Source organism: Ambystoma mexicanum, chromosome 3p (assembly GCF_040938575.1).
Source record: "Ambystoma mexicanum isolate Mex_15411 chromosome 3p, UKY_AmexF1_1, whole genome shotgun sequence".
In the NCBI taxonomy this organism is placed as follows: Eukaryota; Metazoa; Chordata; class Amphibia; order Caudata; family Ambystomatidae; genus Ambystoma; species Ambystoma mexicanum.
In genome coordinates, this window is record NC_090925.1 from 189,169,250 (window position 1) to 189,195,080 (window position 25,831).

General features: G+C 53.4%; 1 protein-coding gene across 1 annotated transcript in view; it reads left to right on the forward strand.

Moving 5' to 3' along the window:
* LOC138580226 (centrosome-associated protein CEP250-like) overlaps positions 1-25,831 on the forward strand; it is a 1,782,457-nt gene that overhangs the window by 1,560,762 nt on the left and 195,864 nt on the right. The window contains exon 29 of the mRNA XM_069650593.1: positions 134-7,777. Within this exon, the coding sequence (XP_069506694.1) occupies positions 134-7,777 (7,644 nt within the window). The remainder of the gene's footprint in view (positions 1-133; positions 7,778-25,831) is intronic.

Consider the following 25,831-nt stretch of genomic DNA (forward strand, 5'->3'; position numbering starts at 1 on the left):
GTTTAAGGGCACAGACTAATCTCAATCTTCACAATAAAGGTGATTTTATCTCCCCTTCCCCCCTCCCCCACTGCATGAGAGGCAAAGCAACGTAGCAATGTTTTTTTAAACATTTGTCCATCTTTCTTCGCAGCACGAGTTGGACCAAGCCAGAGAAATACGGGATGAACTTTTGCAGCAGACTTGCCACCTAAGAGGATCACTCCAAGCATCCCAGGATCAGTGCACGAGAACAGAGGAAGCCCACCTTACAACAGAGGGTAGACTTCAAGCTGCTCTCTCATCCCTTGAGGTCCGAAACAGAGAGATTGTGGCCTTGCAGGAACAAAGAGATGTGGCATCAGCAGGGAGCATCACTATTGCAGAGGAGCTGAAGCTTTTGAAGAAGGCACTGGTGGAGCAGGAGGAAGAAACTGCCTCACTGCAAGAGCAGCAGTCAGAGGTGCAGGCACTTGTAGATCTCCTCCATTGCAGTGTCGCAGAGAAGGACAAGCAGGTTGCCTCGCTGCAGCAAAAGGTCAAAAGCAATGAGGAAGAGCAAGTGAAGCTAAACTGTGTTGTGGAGCAATTGAGGCAACAAGTGACTCAAAGAGAGGACGGCATTGTATCACAGAGACAGCAGATCAAAGAAGATGAGAAGGAGAGAGAAAGGCTAAAAGGTTCCATAGAGTATCTGGGTCAACAATTGATAGAAAGAGATGAGAAAGTTGCCACCCTTATGGACAAGCTAATGGAGTCTGAGGAAGAGATGGAGAATTGCAAGAAAGCTCTAAAGAACCTGACGCAAGAAGTAAGAGAGCGAGAGCAAGACCTATCTGCTCTACAATGGCAGAAAGAGGCAATAGAACAAGAGATGCAAACAAAACAGAACATCCTAGAGAACCTGACTCTGAAAGTGACAGAGCAAGAACTGGAGCTTGGCCATCTGAGCTCTTGCATGCAAGAGGGCGAGGAGGAGAGAGAGAAGCTAAAAGTTAGCTTGCAGAACCTGAATCTACAAGTAACTAAGAAAAATGAGCACATTTCTGCCTTAGCGGAGCAAGTCCCAGAGTTGGAGAAGGAGATAGATGAACATAAGAATCTTCTAACGAGTCAAAGTGTTTATGTGCTTGAGAAACAGAATGAGATTGCCTTCCTTCGTGAAGAGATCCAAGACCAGGAACGAGATGCTATGAAAAGCAGGAACACTGTACAGAACCAGACACTAAAGATTATTCAACATGAGGCAGAGATCTCTGCTCTGCAAGGACAGGTCCAGGGGCTTGAAGGAGAGGTGGAGGAACACCAGAACCATCTGAAGGGCTTGACCCAGACAGTGGCTGACAAAGAGATCGAAATTTCATGTTTAAAAAGTCAATTTCAGGATCTTGAAGTAGAAGTATTTAAAAGCAAGACTGTTATTGAAGATGTGACACAGAAAGTGGCAGAAAGAGAACTGCAGATTCAAACTCTGAGAATGCAAATGCTGGAGAGTGAGGAGAAGATGGAGGCCCTTGAATCAACTCGACAGGACCTGAGTCTTCAAATGACTAAAAGAGATTCAAGCATTGCTGCTCTACAAGAGCAGGTTCAGATGCATGAAGGCGAGGTCCTGAAACGTGAACATGTTATCACAGATCTGACTCAAAAGCTAACCATGAGCGAGCTGGAGATCACTGCTGTACGTGGGCAAGTCCAGGAGCATAATGGGGCCAAGCAGGAATACCAGAATCTTTTAGAGAACTTAACTCGGAAGTTAACAGAGCGGGACATCATGGTTGAAGCTCAGAAAGGGCACATGCAAGAGGGTGAGGAGGAGAGAGAGAGGCTGAGGTGTTCTCTGGAACACCTTGGTCTGCAAGTAACTGAAAGAGAAGAGCAAAATATTGTGCTACAGGAACAGGTTCAGGAGTTGAAGGGAGAGATGAATGCACATGAGAGCCACATGAAGGACTTGACTAAGAATGTGGCAGAGAGAGATCTGGAAATCACATGTCTAAAAGGGCAGGCCCTAGAAGACAAGCAATTAATACAAGAATATGAAAACCGTTTAAAGAGCCTTTCTCAGAAAGTTACTGAGAGAGAGGTGGAGATTTCTTCTGTACGAGGGCAGCTTATGGAGCAGGAGAGAGTGCTGGAAGAAAAACATAAATGTCTGAGCATCCTAACTCAAAAGTTTACCAAGGAGGAGATGGAGATTGAAACGTTGATATTTCAAATACAAGAGGCTGAGCAGGGGCGAGAGAAGCTGAAGGATACTGTTGAGCACCTGACTATGCAAGTGGCTAAGCTAGACGAGAGAAATGCTGCCCTCGAGGAACAGCTCCAAACAAAAGAAGAGGAGATTGCAGGACATAAGGAACATCTGAAGGATCTGATTCAGAAACTGGCAGAGCGAGATCTGGAGACCTCCAATATACAGGAGCAATTTCAGGAGTGGAAGGGAAAGATAGAGGATGACCAGTACCTGCTCACAAACTTAAATCAGAAAGTGGCAGAAAAAGAAATGGAAGCTGCAACTCTGCGAGGGTCTTTACAAGAAGGAGAGGAAGAAATAGAAAGTCTGAATAAGGCTTTGGAGCATTTAAATCTACAAGTAACCAACAGAGATGAAAGTATTGTCAATCTGAAGGAGCATGTGCAGGAGCTGGAGGGAATAATAAAGGAACACAATAACATTATTAACAGTCTCACTCAGAAAGTAGCTGAGAATGAGCTGGAGATCTCTGTTCTACAAGGCCGGAACCTGGAACGTGAAAGAGAAAATGAAGACAAATGTAACCTTTTGGAGAAACTGAGCCAGGCATTAGCTGAGAAAGAGCTAGAGATATCCACTCTTCTTGTCCAGAACCAAGAACTTGACAAAAAGATTGAAAACGACAAAGAGCTTCTAAAGAACCTAACTCAGAAAGTGACTGAAAAAGATCTAGAGATTAAAACTATGACAGGACACATACAAGACTGCGAGGAGGTGAGAGAGACATTAAAGAAGACTCTTGCCCATATGAGTCAAAGAGTGACAGAGAGAGACACAACTATATCTGCCCTACAGGAGCATATCCGGGAGCAAGTGGGAGAGGTGGAGGAAGATAAGAATTTAGTGCAGCAACAAACTTGGAATGTTCTTGAGAAAGAGAATGAGATTTCCTGCCTCCGAGAGCTTGTCCAAGACCTGGAGAGAGCGGCTATGAAAAACATGAATGCTCTACAGAACCTGACTCTAAAAATGACCCAAAGTGAGGCAGAAAACTCTGTCCTGCAAAGACAGATCCAACAACTTCAGCAGGAGGGTAAGGAAAACAAGAATCTCTTAAACAGCCAAGATCAGAACATGATTACCAGAGAAGTGGAGATCTCTGTGCTGCAAGAGCAGGTTCAAGAGCGTGAGAAAGAGCTGGAGACGCACAGGGCAATTCTTAAAGACATGACTCAGATATTGACAGTGAGAGAGATTGAGATCTCCGATCTACAAGAACAAATCCATCAGCATGAAGAACATGTGGAAAAAGGCAGGAAGTTTGCCCAAAATCAAACTCAGAAATTGATGGAAAACAAGGTGGCGATCTCCACTCTACAAGGGCAAATCCAGGAGTTTGAAGAAGAGGTGAAAACATGCAAGATCCTTCTGAAGAACCAAACCCAAAAATATACTGAGAGTGAAGGGAAGATCACTGCTCTACGAGAACAGATCCAGGAGCTTGAGGAAAAGGCGGAAGACCACAAGAACCATATGAAGGACCTGTCTCAGAAATTGAACGATAGTGAGGTAGAGATATTTGCTCTGCAAGTTCAGGTCAAGGAAAAAGATGAAGTGATACACAAACACAAGAACCTTCTGAGGAGCCTGACCCAGAAAGGGTATGAGAGAGATGGAGAGAACGTGGTTCTACAATGCCAGATTTTGGGGTTTGAAAGAGCAATTGAGAACATTAGGAAGGCTCTGGAGAATCAGAGCCAGGAAGGTGGACATACATTCCAAAGTGTGCTGGATGGCCTCGACTTCAACATTACTGGGCAAGACAAGGAACATGTAACTTTAAGAGGACCCGAGGCAGTGGCAGTCACATTCAGGAGTGCCTTTGAGCAACTGCTGCTGACCATGGCAGAAAGAGAGAAGGAAACTGCAATGCTGAGGGAACGTGATCTAGAAAGGCAGGGCCTGGAGTCAGCATTACAATGTCAAACCCGCAAGGTGAAGGAGAAAGAGTTAGAATTTGTCAGTCTGCAAGAGCATCTCCAAAAGCAGAGCAGGGAAAAGGAGAAACTGGAGGAGACATTGGATCAACACTCAGAAACCTTAGCAATGAGAGAGCGGGAGGTTTGTGCCTTGCAAGAACGCCTGGATGAGGGTGAGAAGGAGAGGAGCATTTTAATTGCTGATCTTGGGCATCAAACTCTCTCTGCTGAAGAAGGAGTCAGAGAAAGTGCTGCATTGAGAGAACAGCTCTGGCAGCGAGAGGGAGAAGGAGACGGTCTGAAGATCACAGTCGCTCGGCAAACCATTAGTGCAAAGGAGAAAGAGGGAATACTATCAGCCATGCAAGAGCGTCTCAATGAAGAAGAAGGCAAAAGACAGACATTGCAGTACTCTTTGGAGCGTGAGGCCACCAAGGTTGTAGAGCAATGCAGCGAACTCTTGAAGTTGCAAGATTGTCTAAATGAAAAAGAAAGAGAGACACAGATTCTGCAGTTCTCTTTGGCACGTGAAACTGCCAAAGTTGAACAACTAAGTGCCGACCTTGCAGTTCTTCAAGAAAACAAAATTGGGGCTGAGAAGGAGAAGCAAGCCTTACAGGTGGCATTAGAACATCAGAACTCAAAGGACAGTGAGCTGGACAGAGATCATATGAGTCTACAGATGCATCACATTGGAGATGAGAGAAAAGCCCTTGAGGCTGCATTAGAGGATATGACTATGAAGGTTACAGAGCGTGATGCTGAACTCTTGGCCTTGCGACAGTATCTCTGTGGGGAAGAAGATGTAAGACACACACTCCAGGAAACTCTGGAGCGTCGATCTCTGGAGGTTGAAGAGCGAGATCGAGAACTTTCCACTATGAGGGAGTGCCATAGCAAAGTTGCAAAGGAGATTCCAGTAGCTTCTGAGTGTCGGACTAGGGAAATTGAAGAACGAGACCTTCAGCTCTTGACCCTGCGAGAGCGTCTGCATCAGCAGGATATTGAGAAACGTAGACTGCAGACTGCTCTAGAGCATGAGACTCTCCTTGTGAGAAAGCGAGATGCAGAAATCTCTGACCTTCAAGACCACCTCCACGCTTCCGAGGTGCAAGTAGTCCAAGCAACAGAGCGGTTTGAAATGTTGAACAAAATGTTGACCCACAGAGGGGCCTTGGCCACAGAGAATGAAAAACGGGTATCAGAAGAGAGCCGAACACCAGAAGAGACACAGGATCACCTGAGCATGAAGATACAGGAACACAAGCCACCTCGGGAGCAGATCAGAGTGCTAGATGAGCATGATGAACAGCTAGATGGGCACATCAGGGTGCTGAGGGAAAGGGTGGCCAGCCTTACACAGGCACTCCTTGAAAGAGACCGGGAATTGGAGACTCAGCAGCTGTGGATTCATGAGAGAGAGGACGATGACGAGAGGCAAGTACATCATAGAGACCACCAGGTGAAGTCCCTGAAGGAGAAGGTAGAACAATTGATGCTGTCCCTGGGACAAAGGGAGCAAGATCTTGAATATCAGAAGCAGCAGATTAGCAGACAGGAGGAACAGGAGAAGAGACAAATAGAATGCCTCATGGAGGATCTTGCACGGGCAAGAGCAGACCTAAGGGAAAAAGAGAAGGTGATTGAGTCACAGGGGGAGACACTGCAGGAGCTGGAAGCGAAGGAGAGGGCACAGAAACATTCTCTGTACTCCTCTCTGCACCAGGCCCAGGCTGCCCTGCAGGATCGCACCAAGGAGCTGGAGACACAGCAGGAAGTGATGAGTGAGCTTGGGATTCACCGAGCAGAGGCGGAGACAAAGGTTTTGGCTCTTCAAGAGAGCATGGAGAATCTGAAGGCATCCCTCCGGGCCCGGCACAAGGACCTGGAGTCCCTACGCCAGCAGGTTGAAGAGCAAGAGGAAGAGGAGCAAACTCGAACAAAGGTCCTGAGGCAGAACTTGGACCACATGAGAGCAACCCTGGGCGAGAGGGACCGCATGGTTGAGGATCTAAGGTGCACGGCCCAAGACTTGGAGCAGGAGATGGCAAAGCAAGTGGATGAATTGAAGCACTTGGTTTCAGTTGCTTGGGAAAAAGCACACGTGATAGAGTCCCTGCAAGAGCAGAACCAAGAACTTCAAAGACAGATCCAGACTTTGACAAAGAACTCTGAAAGTCTACAGGAGTTGGCAAAGGACAGAAACATCAAACTCCTTGCTCTAGAAGAACGACTAGCTGCCTTTCAACGAGATGAGGAAGAGGTTCGAATGGAGCTGAACTCTTGGCGTGTCCGGGCCAACCTGATGGAAGAGGCAGCTAGACAGGCAGAAAGCGACAAAGCTTCCCTGCAAATGGAGCGAACACAGCTAAAGAACAAGGTACAGGAATATGAGACAAAGATCACTTCACTTGGGGATGATCTAATCTGTTTGCGTAAGGCGCTGTCTGAAAAAGAGGCAGAGGAGAAAGCTCAGAGAGAGGCGGTCCAGGAGCTGGATGGCTCACTGAGGGGATTGAAGCAGGAGATGGAAATCTCGCATGAGAGGATAACAAGGTTGCAACAGGAGAACAAAGAGATGCTAAATCTTCGTAGGGACTTTGTCCATCTGAAAGACACTTTCGCCAAAAAAGACCATGAGCTGAAGTCTCAGCTGGATAAGGTCCAGCAATCAGAGAATGCACTGAAGGTCAACAATCAGAGAATGGAGACGTTGAACAAGAGAATTGCAATACTGAAAGAACAAGCGAAGGAAGAGAAGTTGAACATGCAGAAGAATTTGGGCCATCTGCGTCAGACAGTAGCTGAAAAAGACCAAGAGATCAAGGTTCAAAGGGGAAAGTTGCACCAGCTAGAGGACACCCTACAAGAGTGCGAACATACAATCGAAGTGTTGAATAATAGCATGTCAATGTTTAAACAGGAGGAAAAGGCGAGGTTGTCCCTGCAGGAGAACTTGAGTCATCTCGAGGAGACTTTGGCCAACAAAGACTGTGAGGTGCAGTTTGAAAAGGCAAAGCTTCACCAGGTACAGGATGCCCTCAGAGAACGAGAATGTACAATTGAGTCATTGAACAAGAGGATTGCATGGTTGAAAATGGAGGAACGTGATCAGTTGGTTGTGCAGGAGAACTTGGGACATCTACAAGAGACTCTGGTCCAGAAGAATCAAGAAGTGGGATCTCTTAGGCAAATGATACGGAATCTGGAAAATGGCCAGAATGAGCGGGAACTGCAGAATGAAACCTTGAAGGAGCGTATACATGTTCTTGAGCTGCAGGAAGATGAAGAAAAAGCCCACAGAAGGCTTGTGGAAGGGTCCCTACGGCAAGGCCGCCATGATCTGCTGAAGAGAGAACAGCAGCTAGCCTCCTTGTCAGAAAGAATCCGCCAACTGGAGGAGGAGGCACAAGCCAATATGATCAACACGCAGAAGGACTTTGAGCATGTTACTGCGGCGCTGAAGCAAGCAGAGAGTAGGGAAATTGAATGGAAGCAGAGAGCCGAGGCATTGGCTGCATTGGTGCCCCAAGACCAGGAAAAGGTCATGGCTCTGACAGGGGATGTGAATATGTTCCCGAAAATGGCATCCAAAGATCATCAGAACAGGCAGAACCATCAGGTAAGATACGTTTATTCTGTTTCTGGTGGAGGGGTATGTGTGGTGAGTCACAACAGAATAGGGGTTGGTTTTTCGGTCAGATTTAATCTGTTTGATACCAAAATTGGAGGAATGTCAGTCACTGCCTAGTCTCCATAACTCATCAAGCAAAAAAGCATCACTGCAAGCACTAACCTAATCCATCCCCGCAACATCCATTCCATTTGGGTTTGGGCCATTTGTTGGCAATAGTTAGGAGTTTGGGGAAGTTTTCTTTAAATCTGTTGAGATCTTATGTGATTGCATTGTACCTCCCTGGGATGCACAGAGATGATGGGGACTGTAGAAATTGCATAAATTTTTAAGGTTACAAAAAGACTTGTGCAGTTCGAATCTGGGAAATTGTCTACAAAAATGCAGTTCCAGTTTGCACCTCTAAGTTTCAGAAAGGATTATTGCTATGCTCTGTTTTGATTTGTGTAATTTGCTCAATTGCCATTTGCATGGTCTCTTGGCACTTCAGCAGATCCAATAGAGGGTGGTTTAAGTGTCTTAGTGGGGTGAGAGGTAGAATGCAAGACAGCTTTGCTATTGTATTGATATGGGCGATTTGGATGTACCCCGGAACTATGGATCAGTTTATGTGCGATTCATCTTGGGTCCAGACAGAAGCCTTGTGTGCTGAGAATGCAAGGATGCTTTTGTTAGCACTATAATATATACGTTGATTGGAGAGGCTCCGCAATGCTTGGTGTCTTTTGGGAAGGGTGTGTTCAGTTGCCATGTGTGGGTGATTAAGTTTGTACGTGGTTTGTGTAGGAACCTAGAATGTGTACGTGGAAAAGAAAACCTCAGTGGACTTTGGGCACATCCATCAGGTGCAGCCGTGCCAACTTCTTTGTGCAGCTCTGGTAGGATAATTGTGGGTAGAAGTCTTGAGGCACCTTGGAATTAGCTATTGTTCCTAGCAGCCGACTGCATCCAGCAGAGGATCCTAAATCATGTTGCAGAAAACTGTGAGAAGGCAGCAGTGTTTACCAATTCAACAGCAGACATGTATTCATGGTGAAGAATGCCATTAGGAACAGCAGTGTGGGCACTGAGAACAAAATCACAATGGACATAATTAGTGCAGCACCTAGGAGAAAAAAAAACAGTAGGGTAAAAGTCTAGTGGGACACCTAGGATATTGTAAAAAGAAGGTTTGCATGTTATTCTAGGCACTAATTAGCACTGCTCTTTTTTTCTCAGTGTTTAAATAGTTTTGATTGAATTCCCAGACTTTGGTGTTGTGGTTCCATACCTCTCAAAAGCCATCAGCGCTATTTCAGAACAACAATACACTGCCCAATACATCTGGTGTGCCTTCCACATAGGTGTTATTCTGTGTGCATTAATATATGGGTCTGTACACATTTGCGTTGGAGGATTTGCTTAGCTGTTTGTGTACAGTGATGTTGCAGGTTTTGTAAAGTCCTGGCCTATTCTGTGCTGCTTGTCTTCTGCCCCATAATCTATTTCCGCAAGTTTGTAAATGGGGAAAGAAGGGTATAGTGGGTAACAGAAGTAGCAGAGGTACCTTTAGACTTCTCCTTCCGCTCCCGCATCTCTATCATCCTTTCCTCCTCTGTGTGATGTGGATACTTATACTTTTATGAGTCATGTCCATCCCACTTCTCCATCTACATATTCCCTTCTTTCACCTTTAATTCCTAAAGTCTTCCCACTCCTCCTTCACGACCTTAATTTACTATTTAATGCTTCCCTTACCTCTTCCGTCTTCCCTCCATCCTTCAAGCATTCTACAATTCTTAACATTCTCAAGATGCCTACTCTGGATCATTCTCTCCCCTCTGATGTTAGACCTCTTTCTTTCCTTATCCCTCCAAGCTTCTTGAGAGAATGTTCTACTCTCAGGTCTCTAGCCATTTTAATTCCCACTCTCTCATTCCCTGCTACCAATCCGGCTTTCGCTCTTGCCACTCTACAGAGACTGCACCCTTCTCTGTCACAAATGTACTTCTATCCGCCCGTTATGGTAAGCATTCTTCTCTCCTGGTAATTCTAGATCGCTTGGCAGCTTTCGATACTGTCGATCACTCTTCTACTTGCATCACTTGCTTGTCTTGGCTTCAAAAACTGTGTTCTTGACTGGTTTCATTCCTATCTCTGTAATTGTACCTATTCTGTTTCTTGGGCTGCTGACACTTCCTCTATTTTCCCTCTTCAACATGTTGTACCTGGGGGTTCTGTAATGTGCCCCCTTCTCCCTATATACTATTCTGCTGGCTTCCATTATCACCTTGTTTGGTCTTCCCCACCACTGTTATGCCGATGACACACACAACGTTTTATTTATTTCTCGTCTTTCACTCTGGCTATCCACAAGACTCTCTCATCTTGCCTCCTTGCCACCCAGTCCTGGATGTCCAATCATTTTCTTTCTCCAGCATGGGGTCTGGCATGGATTCACATGCTCATGAATATTCCCCGTCGTCAGGCTGGGAATCCTCGGTAAAGAAAAAACCAGTATCAGTTTCGTTTCTGATCTGTCTTTCGTAGTAATAACCAATCACTGGTCTCTGCGTCATACTGACCACAGCCAATGACTGCCCTCTACCTAAGCACCGCCTCTGGCAGCCATCTTCAGATTTTTACCGCACGTTCATGTGTTGGGATCCTCGTGCTATTGCTCTCGAGCGTTAGTGCTATTTTTTCGCGCTTTTTACAAAAACTTCGATTCTTTCGGTCAAAAGAGCCTCAAGCTCCACCGATCCTACATCCGATCAACGGGGACCCGTGTCGGATTCATCTGTGCCCCTCAAGGGTGAAGATTTCGTCGAGCTACACTTCGGAGGACTCCAGAAGCTTCTCAGGCCCTGTCTCGGAGATGGCCCAGGAGAAGGGAAGCTCGACGCCCGGAAAGCTGTTCAGGGTCTGCCCTGGATGCCAGCTGCAGAACGTCTTCAAGGAGGACGAACACTCTTTCTGCCTTTACTGCCTTCATGAGGACAAGACGCACGTGGAGAAGGACTGTGCGTTTTGCGGCAACATGTCGGAACGGACCATGAAGGACCGCCATCAACGTCTCGCCAACTGGCTGGAGGGTAAGAGCCCGTCTGGCGAGAAGAAGAAGAAATCCGAGCGGTCTTCTAAGACCTTTGAGGGCGCCCCGGCGACGGGGGCCCAACATAAGGCCAAGCACCGCGAGTCCGCTGGCACCGGGAGCGCCGAACGGTCGGGCTCTGCGGGCGCCAGGCAGGGCGCACCCTCCCCGGCACCATCAACCACGAGCCAACGCTCTGGGTCGGGTAAGAGGAAGGCCGAGCACCCGGCGAAGCTCCTGGAGAGGCCCCGGTCGAGCTCTAAGGCAGAGGAGGAGCGTGGCAGTGCCCCCTCCCTCAAGGATAAGGCGGTGAGCGCACCTAAGGTGGTGAAGGCCTTGATCCATCCGACCAAGCCCTCTATCGAAACGGTCGCGGCGGCCCTGGCTCAGCCTGTGGTGGCTGCACCAGTGGTGGCGACCTCAGGGCCCAGAATCTCCCTGCCTCCTCGGAGGGAGTCTTCCTTTGTGCCCATCGATAGGACCCCCGTGAAACCCTCCGTGGGGAAGAAGAAGGGGGGGCAGGGCGTCGTCGTAGAGTCGGCCTCAACCTCAGAAGAGGAACTGATCGAGGTCTTAAGCCACGGCCTAGGCGTGGAAGAAGGCCAGCCCGTCGGAATGGACCCCGACGCAGGTGACGACGACGACATCGTCGAGGAGACCGACGGGGCCCCTGCTCGCCCGTCGGATTCCCCTCTGCCAGCGCCGCAAGACAACTCGGCGGCCATTTTGTTGGCCATACAGTCCTTATGCTCCGAGATAAGGACGAGGCTACCGTTACCGACGGAGGAACCTCTCCCGTCGGGGGATCCAGAACCGGGACCTTCTGGTGTTCCCCCTACCAAGAAAAGAAGGATCCATCCACCACCTCCTTTTCAACCGTCGCGCCCCTTCCAGCCCTCCTCCCCGTCCACCCGAGGGGATGATACGGGGACTGACACGGCAGCGACGGGTACGGACGACGAGGCATACGACGAGGATTTTCCGTCGTCGCCTCCCGCCAGGGCCTCTCCGCCCGACGAGATCGGATCTTTCCACTCCATGATCTCCAGGGCTTCCGAGCTTTTCCAACTCTGCCCTGAGGAGAAGAAAAAGGAAGGCTTCCTTTATCAGCGGCGCGAGGCCAAGAGGAAGACGGTCCTCGCAGTGCCTCTGTTGGACGACATTTGGGATGAGGGCCTTTCCCTCCTCAAGAACCCTTCCACGACGCCAGCTAGAAGAGACCGGTACGAGAAAAAGTACCGGGTCCCGGACACGGCCCCCCTATGCCTCCGGGCGCAGCCTACCCCGGACTCCGTCGTCTCCGCGGCAGCCAGGAAGAAAGCGGGGGGGGGTGCGGCCTCCACATCGACTTCCCCGCCGGACGGCGAGGGAAAGAAATTGGATACTATGGGGCGTAGAGTCATCTCGTCGGCAGCGACGACGATTAAAGCGGCCAACGCCTTGGCTATCGTGGCCCGCTACGACAGGGAGCTCTGGTACAAGATGGCTCCTCTGCTGGATTTTCTGCCGGACGACAAGAGGGCGGAGGCCCTTGAGATCCTGCAGGAAGGTGAGGTGGCCTCGGACCACGCCATCACCGTGGCGACGGACATCGCCGACACTGGATTCCGCCAGCTGGGCAACGGTGTTTGCCTTCGACGTCGTGGATGGCTCAAAGCTACGGACTTCCGGCAGGACGTCCAGACCAGAGTCCTGGACATGCCCTTCGACGGGAACAACCTGTTTGGGAAGACAGTGGACGATTCCCTTCAGGCCATCAAGGCGGATACTGAGACGGCCCGGGCCCTTGGAGTCCTGCAACGACGGACGCCCTTTCGGAGCGGCGGAGGCAAGGGCGCCTCCAAAGGTTCCGGCGGCGGTTTCGCTTCCTACCGTCAAGCGGCCCGCTCGTCGTCGCAAGAGGCCTACAGAGGACGAGGCAAGTCTAGCGGACCCCGCCGTCGTCGCCAAGGAGGTCAAGGCGGCAAGGCCGCGTCCAAGCAGGATTGAACCGGCCTTGGGGCCGGGCCCCCACCGAAGCACCCCGGTGGGAGGCCGGCTGGCGGGCTTCGTCAGCGTGTGGGAGTCCATCTCCACCGACCGTTGGGTGCTGGACGCCCTGGCCCGGGGCCACGCGCTCGAGTTTCAAAGAAGGTGCCCGCGCGTCCCCCCCGTGGCCAGGAAAGAACTTCACGTCCCTCAACTTCTCCTGGAGGTAAAGGCGATGCTCAGAAAGGGCGCCATCGAACTCGTCCCAAAGAGGCTTCGGGGCTCCGGAGTCTACTCGAGATACTTCCTCGTGAAGAAGAAGACGGGAGGATGGCGCCCCATCCTGGACCTGCGACGTCTGAACAAGTTCATCAAGGCGCAGAAGTTCCGGATGGTCACCCTCCAGCACGTCCTGGGTCAGCTGGAGGAAGGAGACTTCCTATCGTCATTGGATTTGGAGGATGCCTACTTCCACATTCCCATCCTAAAGGGGCACCGCAAATTCCTCAGATTCGTGGTCCAAGGGCGTCATTACCAGTTCAAAGCCCTTCCCTTCGGACTACGGTCGGCACCCAGGGTATTCACCAAGTGCCTTGCACCGGTGGCGGCGCAGCTGCGCCGCGAGGGGATCCACGTCTACCCCTACCTGGACGACTGGCTCATCCGCGCCAAGACGAGGGAGCTCGCCGTGGTCCACACGGCAAGGACCGTCCAACTCCTCACGGACCTGGGATTCTCCGTGAACTACGCCAAATCCCACCTGGTGCCCGCGCAAGTCGCACTGTTTCTGGGAGCGAGGCTCGACACAGTGTCCCTTCTGGCCTCCCCGTCGGAGGAGAGGACCAGGACCATCTTGGGCAAGGTGCAACGGATGTTGGTGGCCGACGCGGCCAAAGTGAGGTCCATCAAGTCCCTCCTCGGGATGATGTCTTCCTGCATCTACCTCATTCCCATGTGCAGGCTCCGGATGCGCCCGTTGCAAGAATTCCTGGATGCGCGCTGGATCCAGACGACGGGCAGCTTCGAGGAAAGGATCAAGCTCGACGAGAGTTTCCGACGAGCGATACGGTGGTGGGGCACCCGCGCGCATCTGACGGCGGGCATGGACTTCCAGACCCCAGCCCACCAGGAGACTGTGACCACGGATGCCTCCCTGGAAGGGTGGGGAGCGCACACCGAAAATCTGCACGCAAGGGGACTCTGGCTCCCGACAGAGAAGTCCCTACATATCAACGTCCTGGAGCTCCGTGCAGTGTTTTGGGCCCTCAGGTCCTTCCTTCCGTCCCTCAAGGGCAAGGTGGTGAGGATCTTCACCGACAACACCACCACCATGTTTTACATCAGGAAACAGGGCGGAACCAGGTCCCCAGCGCTGTCCAAGGAGGCGCAGGACCTGTGGCATTGGGCCGTCGCCCAAGGGACTTTTCTGGTGCCGTTTCATCTGGCAGGGATAAAAAACACCATCGCCGACTCACTCAGCAGGGAGCTGCGCTCGTGCCACGAGTGGGAACTACGGCAGGATCTGGTGGATCGCCTCTTCCGACGGTGGGGCACACCCCAGATCGACCTGTTCGCGACGGCGACGAACGCCAAGTGCCGGAGGTTCGCCAGCAGGTTTCCCCAGACGAGGAGCATGGGCGATGCTTTCTCGTTCCCCTGGGAGGGCCTGTTCCTCTACGCGTTCCCTCCCTTGCCTCTGCTAATCCGGCTCGTCAACCAGCTCAAGAGGTCACGGTGCAGGATGATCCTCGTCGCACCTGCGTGGCCGAGGCAGATATGGTTCCCGGACCTTCTGGACTTGTCAGCGTCCCCGCCGATCAAGCTGCCGGCGGACGCGGATCTACTCTCCAGGGAAGGAGGTGCCATCCTCCACCACGACCCGAAGTCGCTGAACTTGCAGGCCTGGCTCCTGCAGCACTAGAGTTTGGAGGATACGACATACCGGCCGATTGCAGAGAGGTTCTTGCAAAGGCCAGGGCGTCCTCGACTCTTAAATGCTATGGACACAAATGGAAGAGGTTCTCTGTCTGGTGCCACGCACAGAAGATTAACCCTCTACGGATTACGGCTCCCCAAGTACTGCCGTACCTGCTGACGCTGGCCAAAGCTGGTCTGGCACATGCGTCCATCAAGATTCATCTTGCTGCGATCTCCCGATACACCAGAACCACGGGCCGGACGTCCTTGTGGTCTCATCGTCTGGTGAAAGAGTTCATGAAGGGACTGTTCAGATCGTTCCCGCCGGTGAAGGCTCCGGCCCCGGCGTGGGAGCTCAACGTGGTGCTGACCAAGCTCATGGGACCTCCGTTCGAGCCTCTGCACTCGGCCCCGTTGAAGTTTCTATCGTGGAAAACAGCTTTTCTTGTGGCCATCACCTCCGCACGACGAGTGGGAGAGATCCAGGCCCTTTCCTGCAAGGCCCCGTACTTGACTTTCCACGACACGAGGGTAGTGCTCAGGACGCACCCCTCCTTCATGCCCAAGGTACCGTCGGACTTCCATCTCAACGAACCCTTGGTGTTACCTGTGTTCTTCCCGTCGCCTTCGTCGCCGGCTGAGAGGACTTTGCACTCGCTGGATGTAGCTAGAGCGCTGAAGTTCTACGTGGACCGCACGAAGGGTTTTCGGAAGACGTCACAACTCTTTGTGAACTTTGGACCTGTCAATCAGGGGAAGGCTCTCTCGAAGGCTTCCATCTCCAGATGGCTCTCCGGCTGTATCATGTGCTGTCACCGGTTGGCAAACCGACCGCTGCCTGGCCGTCCGAGAGCCCATTCCACCAGAGCGATCGCAGCTACCACGGCGTTCCTATCTGGTGTGCCCCTGCTGGACATATGCAGGGCTGCTACGTGGAGGTCGACGCACACCTTCACGAAATTCTACTGCGTCGACCGGGATTCCAGGGAGGAGTCCAGGGTCGGCCAAGCAGTGCTGCGCAACCTGTTCGCCTGAGGTGAGCCTGGTGAGGAGGTAAGATGCTTAATGTTGAGTTGATGTGATGCTTAATGTTGAGCCTTTGCCACCTCCCGTGGTTGTGCATGTGTGTACTGCTATGTATTCTTTATTCATGAGCATGTGAATCCATGCCAGACCCCATGCTGGAGAAGGAACAAGTTACTTACCTGTAACTGTTGTTCTCCAGCATGGGTCTGGCATGGATTCACATGCGAACCCTCCCGCCTACCCCTCTGCGGCTCTTCACTTGGTCATACTGCCACTTCACGTGCTTCCAAATCTGAAGATGGCTGCCAGAGGCGGTGCTTAGGTAGAGGGCAGTCATTGGCTGTGGTCAGTATGACGCAGAGACCAGTGATTGGTTATTACTACGAAAGACAGATCAGAAACGAAACTGATACTGGTTTTTTCTTTACCGAGGATTCCCAGCCTGACGACGGGGAATATTCATGAGCATGTGAATCCATGCCAGACCCATGCTGGAGAACAACAGTTACAGGTAAGTAACTTGTTCCTTATCTTAACTCTTCTAAGACTGAGGTCATCTTTTTTTTTTCTTGCTTCCTCCATTCCTCCCCTCTCCCTGCTACGTTCATCTCCCTCCCCGCCCCCCCTCCAACTCCACCTATCCCACGCTCCGCTCACAACCTTGGTGTATGCATTGATTCTCCCCTTATTTCTTCTGCTCACATTACTGCACTTTCTCGTTCATGTCGATTTCCTCTCTTTTTCCTCCGTAACGCTAGGCCTTTTCGCTCCTTCTCTGCTACTAAATTACTTGTTTCTTCTCTTGTTATTTCTCGCATTTTCTACTGTTTCACTCGTATTTTTGGCGTTGCATCTTCTCATCTTGCTCATCTCCGCTCAATCTACTTGCTCCTCCATCTGCCTTTTCTTCTCCCTCCCATCTCAGGAATCTATTTCCCCTGCTCTAGCATCAATTCGCTGGCTTCCTTTGCCTTTTCACTTTCCATTGCTCTCAGTGCTCCAGATAAGATTTGTTAGTGGGAGGATTTTAATCCTTTTTTAAAAAAAAGTTGGCAGTAAAATGATTTTGAGGGGATTGGGTCCTCCGACGTATTCCATATCTATGACATGTAATCACCACAGCTGTGCTGCTTCGGAAACTTTTTTCTGCGTCCTGCGTCGATGACGTCGATGCGCCGTCGTCGAGGACCACGTCCGACGTCGTCCGATGTGATAAGTAGGACGCATGACGCCCGTAGCCTCAGTTCCGTTTTTTCTGCGAACGTGTTGCTTCGTGAATCTCGGTTAACGCCTCGACTCTTTGGAGTTCTGTTCTTCTCGGTTCTTCGAACCTGTTCGTTTTTGTGAAATCCTTCGTGTGAAGATGTCTTCTACTTCGTCTTCGACCCCGCGTCCGGGCTTCAAGAAGTGCAGGGAGTGTGGGTCCAAGATGTCGGTGACGGACACGCACGATGCCTGCCTCTGGTGCCTCGGGGAGGCCCACGACACGGATGACTGTATCGACTGCCAGTCACTCACGTCCAAAGCCTTACGTGAACGTAAGAAGAAGTTGTCGGTAGGTCGGGTGTCCAAACCCAGCAAGTCGAAGTCTGCGGGGCTTTTAGACGGATGATTCGAGAGGTGACTCTCCGCGTCATTGTCGGAAGTCTCGTGGGTCTACTTCTAGGAGTCGGTCTCGCCACTCCTCAGCCTCTTCGAGGCATTCTCGGAAGCGCCGACACCGGTCGTCTTCCAGGTCCTCTTCGGAGGACTCTGCCCGGCACGTCGCTTACCCCACATGCCGTGCGACGCAGGAGGAATGGGCTTCCTTCGGAAAGAAAATGCTGGCGATTCTTGAGTCGCAGGGTACTAAGCCGTCTGCGCCCCCGAGTGGGGTCGGTCGTGAGAGGTCGAGAGACACCGCTCGCAAGAGTGGTCGGCACGAGTCACGGGAGAGGTCCCGTTCGGACAAGGGAACTCGTTCTCGACGTTCCCGTTCCAGGTCCCGGTCCTCGACGCGTTCGAGACCGTGTGCACCTGTGATGTCTTCAAAGAAGACATTGACGTCTGAGGCGTCGAGGGCATCGACAGGCTTTCTCGAGGCTCCGGCTCTGAGGAAGTCGTCGAAGCCGTTGACGCTCAGGTCGTCGAAGGACATGCTCAGAGCTCCGGCTTCGAGGACGGTGTCGACGCCGCTGATGCTGGCGGCGCTGCATCTGACGCCGATTTACTCGACGTCGACGCCGATCCTCTCGGCGCCGATGCCTGTTCTCTCGACGCCGGCGCCGATTCACTCAACGCCTTTCGAGGCCGGGGTGTCAGAGGTACCCCGTGGCACGGGGCAACCCCCTAGGAAGGCTCTGGTTAAGAGCAAGCACTCTCGGGTGCCTTCTTTTCGCCACCTGGAATATATTTCAGAGGCGGATGAGGATTCTGATGGCCTGGTTCCTAGTCAGGTTCCAGATGAAATTGTCTGGGGCCATAGTCAGTTTGACAATTTGAGGCAGTCACTGCATGATGCCAGTGGACTGGACACCTCTCCGGAGGTGGAGTTTTGTAGGCCTGAGCCTGGCTCTCATGCCGATTCCTCGTACCGACGCCTTATGGCTAGGGTTTCTGAGTACTTGGGATGGTCTGCTCCCCCAGGGGAGTTTGTGCAGGATGATCTCACGGACATCCTTGATGTTGGTTCCCCAACTGACCCGGTACTGCCGTTCCATATGGCTTTACAGAGAAGGGTGGCGGCGGCTTGGACTGCTCCGGAGAGTCTCCCGGCGGTGGGCAGGTCCTTGTCGCGAAAATACCGTCCAGCCAGTAGCGACCCCTGCTACTTGACCAGGCACCCCACTCCGGAGAGTTTGGTGGTGCAGGCGGCCACGGCCCCGGCAAAGCAGGCGTCATACCCTACCATCCCTCCTGATAGGGCTGACAAACGTTTTGATGGCTGGGCGAAGAAAGTGTTTTCTTCTGGTGGTATGGCGCTTCAGGCGGCCAACTCCATTTGTGCCTTGTCTCGTTTCACACACACTCTGTGGAACTGTGTTGCGTTAGCGGCTGAACATATTCCCGAATGGGACGAACGGGATGGTTTCCTTGCTATGGTCCAGGATGGTAAGGATGCCATGTGTGAGTCCGTTCAGTCGGGTTTGAACTTGGCTGAATACGTCAGCAGGTCCATGACAGCGAGCACCGTCAGGTTTGCGTGGTTGCGGAAGTCGGGGTTTGCTCCTGATGTGCAGTCCCGGCTCCTCAACATGCCCTTTGATGGTGAACACCTTTTTGGCAGCAAGGCTGACGAGAGCCTTGAGAGGTTGCAGACCTCAAAGGCTGCAGCAAAGTCGTTGGGCGCTGCAGTTCGCCAACCTCCGCCTTTTCGTCCTAGGGGACAGCAATGGAGGGGTGGTTCCTTTCGCTATTACTCGTCCTTCAGTAAAGCGAGAGGAGCTGGCAGTCAAAGAGGCCAACGCAGGGGTACCAGAGGTGGACGACAGGGTACCCGTGGTGCCAAGGCCGCTCGGGCAGTTGCCTCTTTGCCCTCAGGTAACGCCGCAGCCGCTACCACTCAGTCATGAGGCCATGCCCCATGGTTCGCCGGTTGGGGGAAGGCTGGCGCAGCATCTTGTAGAGTGGCGTGCCATTACTTCAGATGTGTGGGTTCTGGAGATCATAACCCACGGCTACTGTCTTCCCTTTCGGCACAGGCCTCGCGACAATCCACCGAGGAACCTCTTTGCAGAGTCCGGATCCGCTCCTTGCGCAGGTAATTCAAGCCCTGCTGGAGAAAGGCGCCATAGAACTGGTGCCTGTAGCGGAGAGGAACAAGGGATGGTATTCCCCTTATTTTTTGATTTCGAAGAAAGACGGGGGATTGAGACCCATCATGGACTTGCGCGGTTTGAACAAACTCCTCAGGAAGGACAAGTTCAAGATGGTTACTCTCTCTCAAGTCCTCCAGGCCCTTCAGCTTCAGGACTGGTTGGTGTCTCTCGACCTCAAGGATGCTTACTTCCATGTGCCGATCCATCCCAAGCACAAGAAGTACCTGAGGTTCGCGGTTGGCGACCCGCACTTTCAGTTTCGGGTCCTGCCGTTCGGATTGACCTCCGCCCCGAGGGTTTTCACCAAGCTCATGGTGGTGGTGGTAGCGCATCTCAGGCAAGGGGGGATTCACGTCTACCCCTACCTGGACGATTGGTTGATCAGGCGGAGCTCTCCCGAGCAAGTCCTGGATCATCTGTCCGTCACCTGCCACTCCCTTCACAGGCTGGGCTTCTCCCTCAATTTAAAGAAGTCCCATTTGACGCCAACACAGCGGCTCCAGTACATCGGAGCAGTGCTCGACGCTTCCCTGGGGCAGTGTGAGGGCTCTTCACATTCAGCAGATGGTGCACAAGTTTCAGCATGCCCAGACGCTCCCAGCGTTCAAGTTCTTGAGGTTGCTCGGCCTCATGGCATCCTGCATTCTTCTGGTGCCAGAGGCTCGCCTGCGGATGAGATCTTTGCAGTGGGCACTCAAGATGCAATGGTCGCAGTCCTCCGGCAGGATGTCGGACCCGGTTCAGGTGCCGGCCTCGGTCGCCCGGGACCTTCTGTGGTGGGCCGTCGAAGGCAACTTGATGAAGGGGGCTCCATTTTGGTTTCCCTGGCCGGAGGTGACGATCGTGATGGATGCATCCCTCACGGGATGGGGAGCTCATGCCAATGGGCTGACAGTCAGCGGTCGTTGGTCTCTGTCGGAGTCCAGACTCCATATCAATCTGTTGGAGCTGAGGGCCGTCAGGCTAGCCCTGAAAGCTTTTCTGCCGACTGTGCGAGGAAAGAGTGTCCTGATCCTGACGGACAACACAGTGGCCATGCACTACCTCAACAGGGTCACTTCCTCTGTGCAGGGAGGTGATGCAGCTCGAGTTCTGGGCCATCCAGCAGGAAGTTTCGATCTCGGCAGTTCATCTGGCCGGAGACGACAACGTGAGGGCGGACGCTCTGATCAGGCAGAGCACGATCTCTCACGAGTGGGAGTTGGCTCAGGAGATTCTCCTGGAGATCTTCGCCCTTTGGGGGACCCCTCAAGTGGATCTTTTCGCCTCCAGTGTCAACCGTAAGTGCGAAAGGTTTTGCTTGCGGGAATTTCCTCCAAAAGGAGCCTTAGGAGACGCGTTCGTGGTGGAGTGGTCATTCCTGCTGCTGTACGCATTTCCTCCAGTCCCCGTCATCCCGCAAGTGCTGCGGAGGTTACGGAAGTTCGGTTCCTGGATGATCCTCATTGCTCCGGCGTGGGCTCGGAGGACGTGGTACCCGGACCTTCTCGACTTGTCCATCTGCCCTCCACGTCGTCTTCCCTACCGAGACGATCTGCTCTCACGGGAGGGGGGGTCTGGTTCTCCATCCAGCGGTCAGATCCCTCAACCTTCACGCTTGGCTTCTGAAAGGTTGAGGTATAAGGATTGGGACCTCCCTGAAGATGTGATGGAGGTGTTGCTTTCGGCCCGAAAGCCAGCAACAAAGTCTCTGTACCGTTGCCGTAAGTTTTGCGACTGGTGCAGAGTTCAGAATGTGGATCCTTTTGCATGTGACATCCCCATGGTTCTGTCCTTTTTACTTTCTTTGGCCCACAAGGGCTTGCAAGTGGGTACCATTAAAGGTTACCTGGCGGCGCTGTCAATCTTTAAGCGCTCGTCTGAAGAGTGTTCTTACTTCAAAATCCCTTTAATTTCACAGTTCTCCAGCATGGGGTCTGGCATGGATTCACATGCTCATGAATATTCCCCGTCGTTAGGCTGGGAATCCTCGGTAAAGAAAAAAACAGTATCAGTTTCGTTTCTGATCTGTCTTTCGTAGTAATAACCAATCACTGATCTCTGCGTCATACTGACCACAGCCAATGACTGCCCTCTACCTAAGCCCCGCCTCTGGCAGCCATCTTCAGATTTTGACCGCACGTTCAAGTGTTGGGATCCTCGTGCTATTGCTCTCGAGCGTTAGTGCTATTTTTTCACGTTTTTTTCTCAAAAACTTCGATTTTTCGGTCAAAAAGAGCCTCAAGCTCCACCGTTTCTTCATCCGATCAACGGGGACCCGTGTCGGATTCGTCTACGCCCCTCAAGGGTGAAGATTTCGTCGAGCCACGCTTTTGGAGGACTTCAGAAGTTTCTCAGGCCCATCTCGGACATGGCCCAGGAGAAGGGAAGCTCGACGCCCGGAAAGCTGTTCAGGGTCTGCCCTGGATGCCAGCTTCAGAATGTCTTTAAGGAGGACGAACACTCCTTTTGTCTTTACTGCCTACATGAGGACAAGACGCACGTGGAGAAGGACTGTGCGTTTTGCGGCAATATGTCGGAGCGGACCATGAAGGACCGCCATCAACGTCTCGCCAACTGGCTGGAAGGGAAGAGCCCGTCAGGCGAGAAGAAGAAGAAGAAATCCGAGCGGTCTTCTAAGACCTTTGAGGACGCCCCGGCGACGGGGGTCCAACACAAGGCCAAGCACCGCGAGTCCGCTGGCACCAGGAGCGCCGAACGGTCGGGCTCTACGGGCGCCAGGCAGGGCGCATCCTCCCCGGCACCATCAACCACGAGCCAACGCTCTGGTTCGGGTAAGAGGAAGGCCGAGCACCCGGCGAAGCTCCTGGCGAGGCCCCGGTCGAGCTCGAAGGCCCCATCGGAGGGAGAGCGAGGCAGTGTCCCTCCCCCCAAGGAGAAGGCGGTGAGCGCACCTAAGCTGGTGAAAGCCTTAATCCATCCGGCCAAGGCCTCTATCGAGACAGTCGCGGCGGCCCTGGCTCAGCCTGTGGAGGCTACACCAGTGGTGGCGACCTCGGGGCTCAGAGTCTCCCTGCCACCGCGGAGGGAGTCCTCTTTTATGCCCATCGACAGGACCCCCGTGAAACCTCCGACGGAGAAGAAAAAGGGGGGGCAGGAGGTCGTTGTGGATTCAGCCTCAACCTCTGAGGAAGAGCTGATCGAAGTCTTAAGCCACGGCGTTGGCGTGGAAGAAGACCAGCCCGTCGGGAGGGATCCCGACGTAGGAGACGAGGATAACGTCGAGGGTGCCGACGGGGCCCCTGACCGCCCGTCGGACTCCCCTCAACCAGCGCCGCAAGACAACTCGGCGGCCATTTTGTTGGCTATACAGTCCTTATGCTCAGAGATAAGGACGAGACTGCCGTTACCACCAGCGGAGGAACCGCTCCCGACGGGGGACCCGGAGCCAGGCCCTTCTGGGAGCCCTCCCCCTAAGAGAAGAAGGATTCATCCTCCACCTCCTTTTCAGCCATCGCGCCCTGTTCAGCCCTCCTCCCCGTCCACGACTCGTGGGGATGATACGGCGACTGACACGGCCGCGACGGGTACGGACGACGAGGTTTTTGACGAAGATCTGCCGTCGTCACCTCCCACCCGGGCTTCCCCGCCCGACGAGATTGGATCGTTTCACTCCATGATCGCCAGGGCATTCGAGCTTTTCCAGCTCTGCCCGGAAGAGAAGAAGAAGGAAGGTTTCCTTTATCAACGGCGCGAGGCCAAGAGGAAGACGGTCCTCTCCGTGCCTCTACTGGACGATATTTGGGATGACGGCCTCCTCAAGAACCCATCCACGACGCCAGCTAGAAGGGATCGGTACGAGAAGAAGTACCGGGTCCCAGACGCGGCCCCCTTGTGCCTTCGGGCACAGCCGACCACGGACTCCGTCGTCTCTGCGGCGGCCAGGAAGAAAGCGGGGGGGGGGGGGCGCGGCCTCTACGTCAACTTCCCCGCCGGACGGCGAGGGGAAGAAATTGGATACGATGGGACGCAGGGTCATCTCGTCTGCAGCGACGACGATTAAGGCGGCCAACGCCTTGGCTATCGTAGCCCGCTACGACAGGGAGTTGTGGTACAAACTGGCCCCCCTGCTGGACTTCCTACCGGACGACAAGAGGGCGGATGCCCTAGAGAGCTTGCAGGAAGGAGAGGTGGCGTCGGACCACACCATTACGTTTGCAACGGAGATCGCTGACACTGGATTTCGCCAGTTGGGCAACGGCGTGTGCCTTAGGCGCCGTGGATGGCTCAAGGCTACTGACTTCCGTCAGGACGTGCAGACCAGAGTCTTGGACATGCCGTTCAACGGAAACAACCTGTTTGGGAAAACAGTGGACGATTCCCTTCAAGCCATCAAGGCAGACACGGAGACGGCCCGGGCTCTTGGGGTTCTCCAGCAACGGCAGCCGCCCTTTCGGAGCGGCGGAGGCAAGCAGGGTGCCTCCAAAGGTTCCGGCGGCGGATTTTCCGCCTACCGTCAAGCGGCCCGTTCGTCGTCGCAGGAAGCTTACAGGGGACGAGGCAAGTCAGGCGGACCCCGCCGTCGTCGCCAAGGAGGCCAAGGCGGCAAAGCCTCGTCGAAGCAGGACTGACCCGGCCGTGGGGTCGGGCCCCCACCGAAGCACCCCGGTGGGAGGCCGGCTGGCGAGCTTTGTCAGCGTGTCGGAGTCCATCTCCACCGACGGTTGGGTGCTGGACGCCCTAGCCCAGGGTCACGCACTCGAGTTTCTAAAGAGGTGCCCGCGCGTCCCCCCTGTGGCCAGGAAAGAACATCACGTCCCTCAACTTCTCTTGGAGGTAAAGGCGATGCTCAAGAAGGGCGTCATCGAGCTCGTCCCAAAGAGGCTTCGGGGCTCCGGAGTTTACTCAAGATACTTCCTCGTGAAGAAGACGGGAGGATGGCGTCCCATCCTGGACCTACGACGACTGAACAAATTCATCTAGGCACAGAAGTTCCGGATGGTCACCCTCCAACACGTCCTGGGTCAGCTGGAGGAGGGCGATTTCCTGTCGTTGTTGGATTTGGAGGATGACTACTTCCATATTCCCATCCTAAAGGGACACCGAAAGTTTCTCAGGTTCGTGGTCCAAGGGCGTCACTATCAGTTCAGAGCCCTTCCCTTCGGACTGAGGTCGGCACCCAGGGTGTTCACCAAGTGCCTCGCACCGGTGGCGGCGCAGCTGCGCCGAGAGGGGATCCACATCTACCCCTACCTGGACGACTGGCTCATCCGAGCCAAGACGAAGGAGCTCGCCGTGGAGCACACGGCAAGGACCGTCCAACTTCTCACGGACCTGGGATTCTCCATAAACTACGCCAAGTCCCACCTGGTGCCGGCGCAAGACGCACTGTTTCTGGGAGCGAAGCTCGACACAGTGTCGCTTCTGGCCTCTCCGTCGGAGGAAAGGACGAGGGCCATTTTGGGCAAGGTGCAGCGGATGCTGGTTGCAGACGCGGCCAGAGTGAGGTCCATCAAGTCCCTCCTCGGAATGATGTCTTCTTGCATTTACCTCATCCCCCGGTGCAGGCTCCGGATGCGCCCGTTGCAGGAGTTCCTGGACGCGCGCTGGATCCAGACGACGGGCAGCTTCGAGGAGAGGATCACACTCGACGAGAGTTTCCGACGAGCGATCCGGTGGTGGGGCGCCCGCGCACATCTGACGGCGGGCATGGACTTCCAGACCCCCTGGCCACCAGGAGACAGTGACCACGGATGCCTCCCTGGAAGAGTGGGGAGCGCACACCGAAAATCTGCACGCGAGAGGCCTTTGGCTCCCGACGGAGAAGTCCCTCCATATCAACGTCCTGGAGCTCCGTGCAGTGTTTTGGGCCCTCAGGTCCTTCCTTCCGTCCCTCAAGGGCAAGGTGGTGAGGATCTTCACCGACAACACCACCACCATGTTCTACATCAGGAAACAGGGCGGAACCAGGTCCCCAGCCCTGTCCAGGGAGGCGCAGGATCTGTGGCATTGGGCCGTCGCCCAAGGGATGTTTCTGGTGCCGTTTCATCTGGCAGGGATAAAAAACACCATCGCCGACTCACTCAGCAGGGAGCTGCGCTCGTGCCACGAGTGGGAACTACGACAGGATCTAGTGGACCGCCTCTTCCGACGGTGGGGCAGACCCCAGATCGATCTGTTCGCGACGGCGACGAACTCCAAGTGCCAGAGGTTCGCCAGCAGGTTTCCCCAGCCGAGGAGCATGGGAGATGTTTTCTCGTTCCCCTGGGAGGGCCTGTTTCTATACGCGTTCCCTCCATTACCATTGCTGATTCGGCTCAT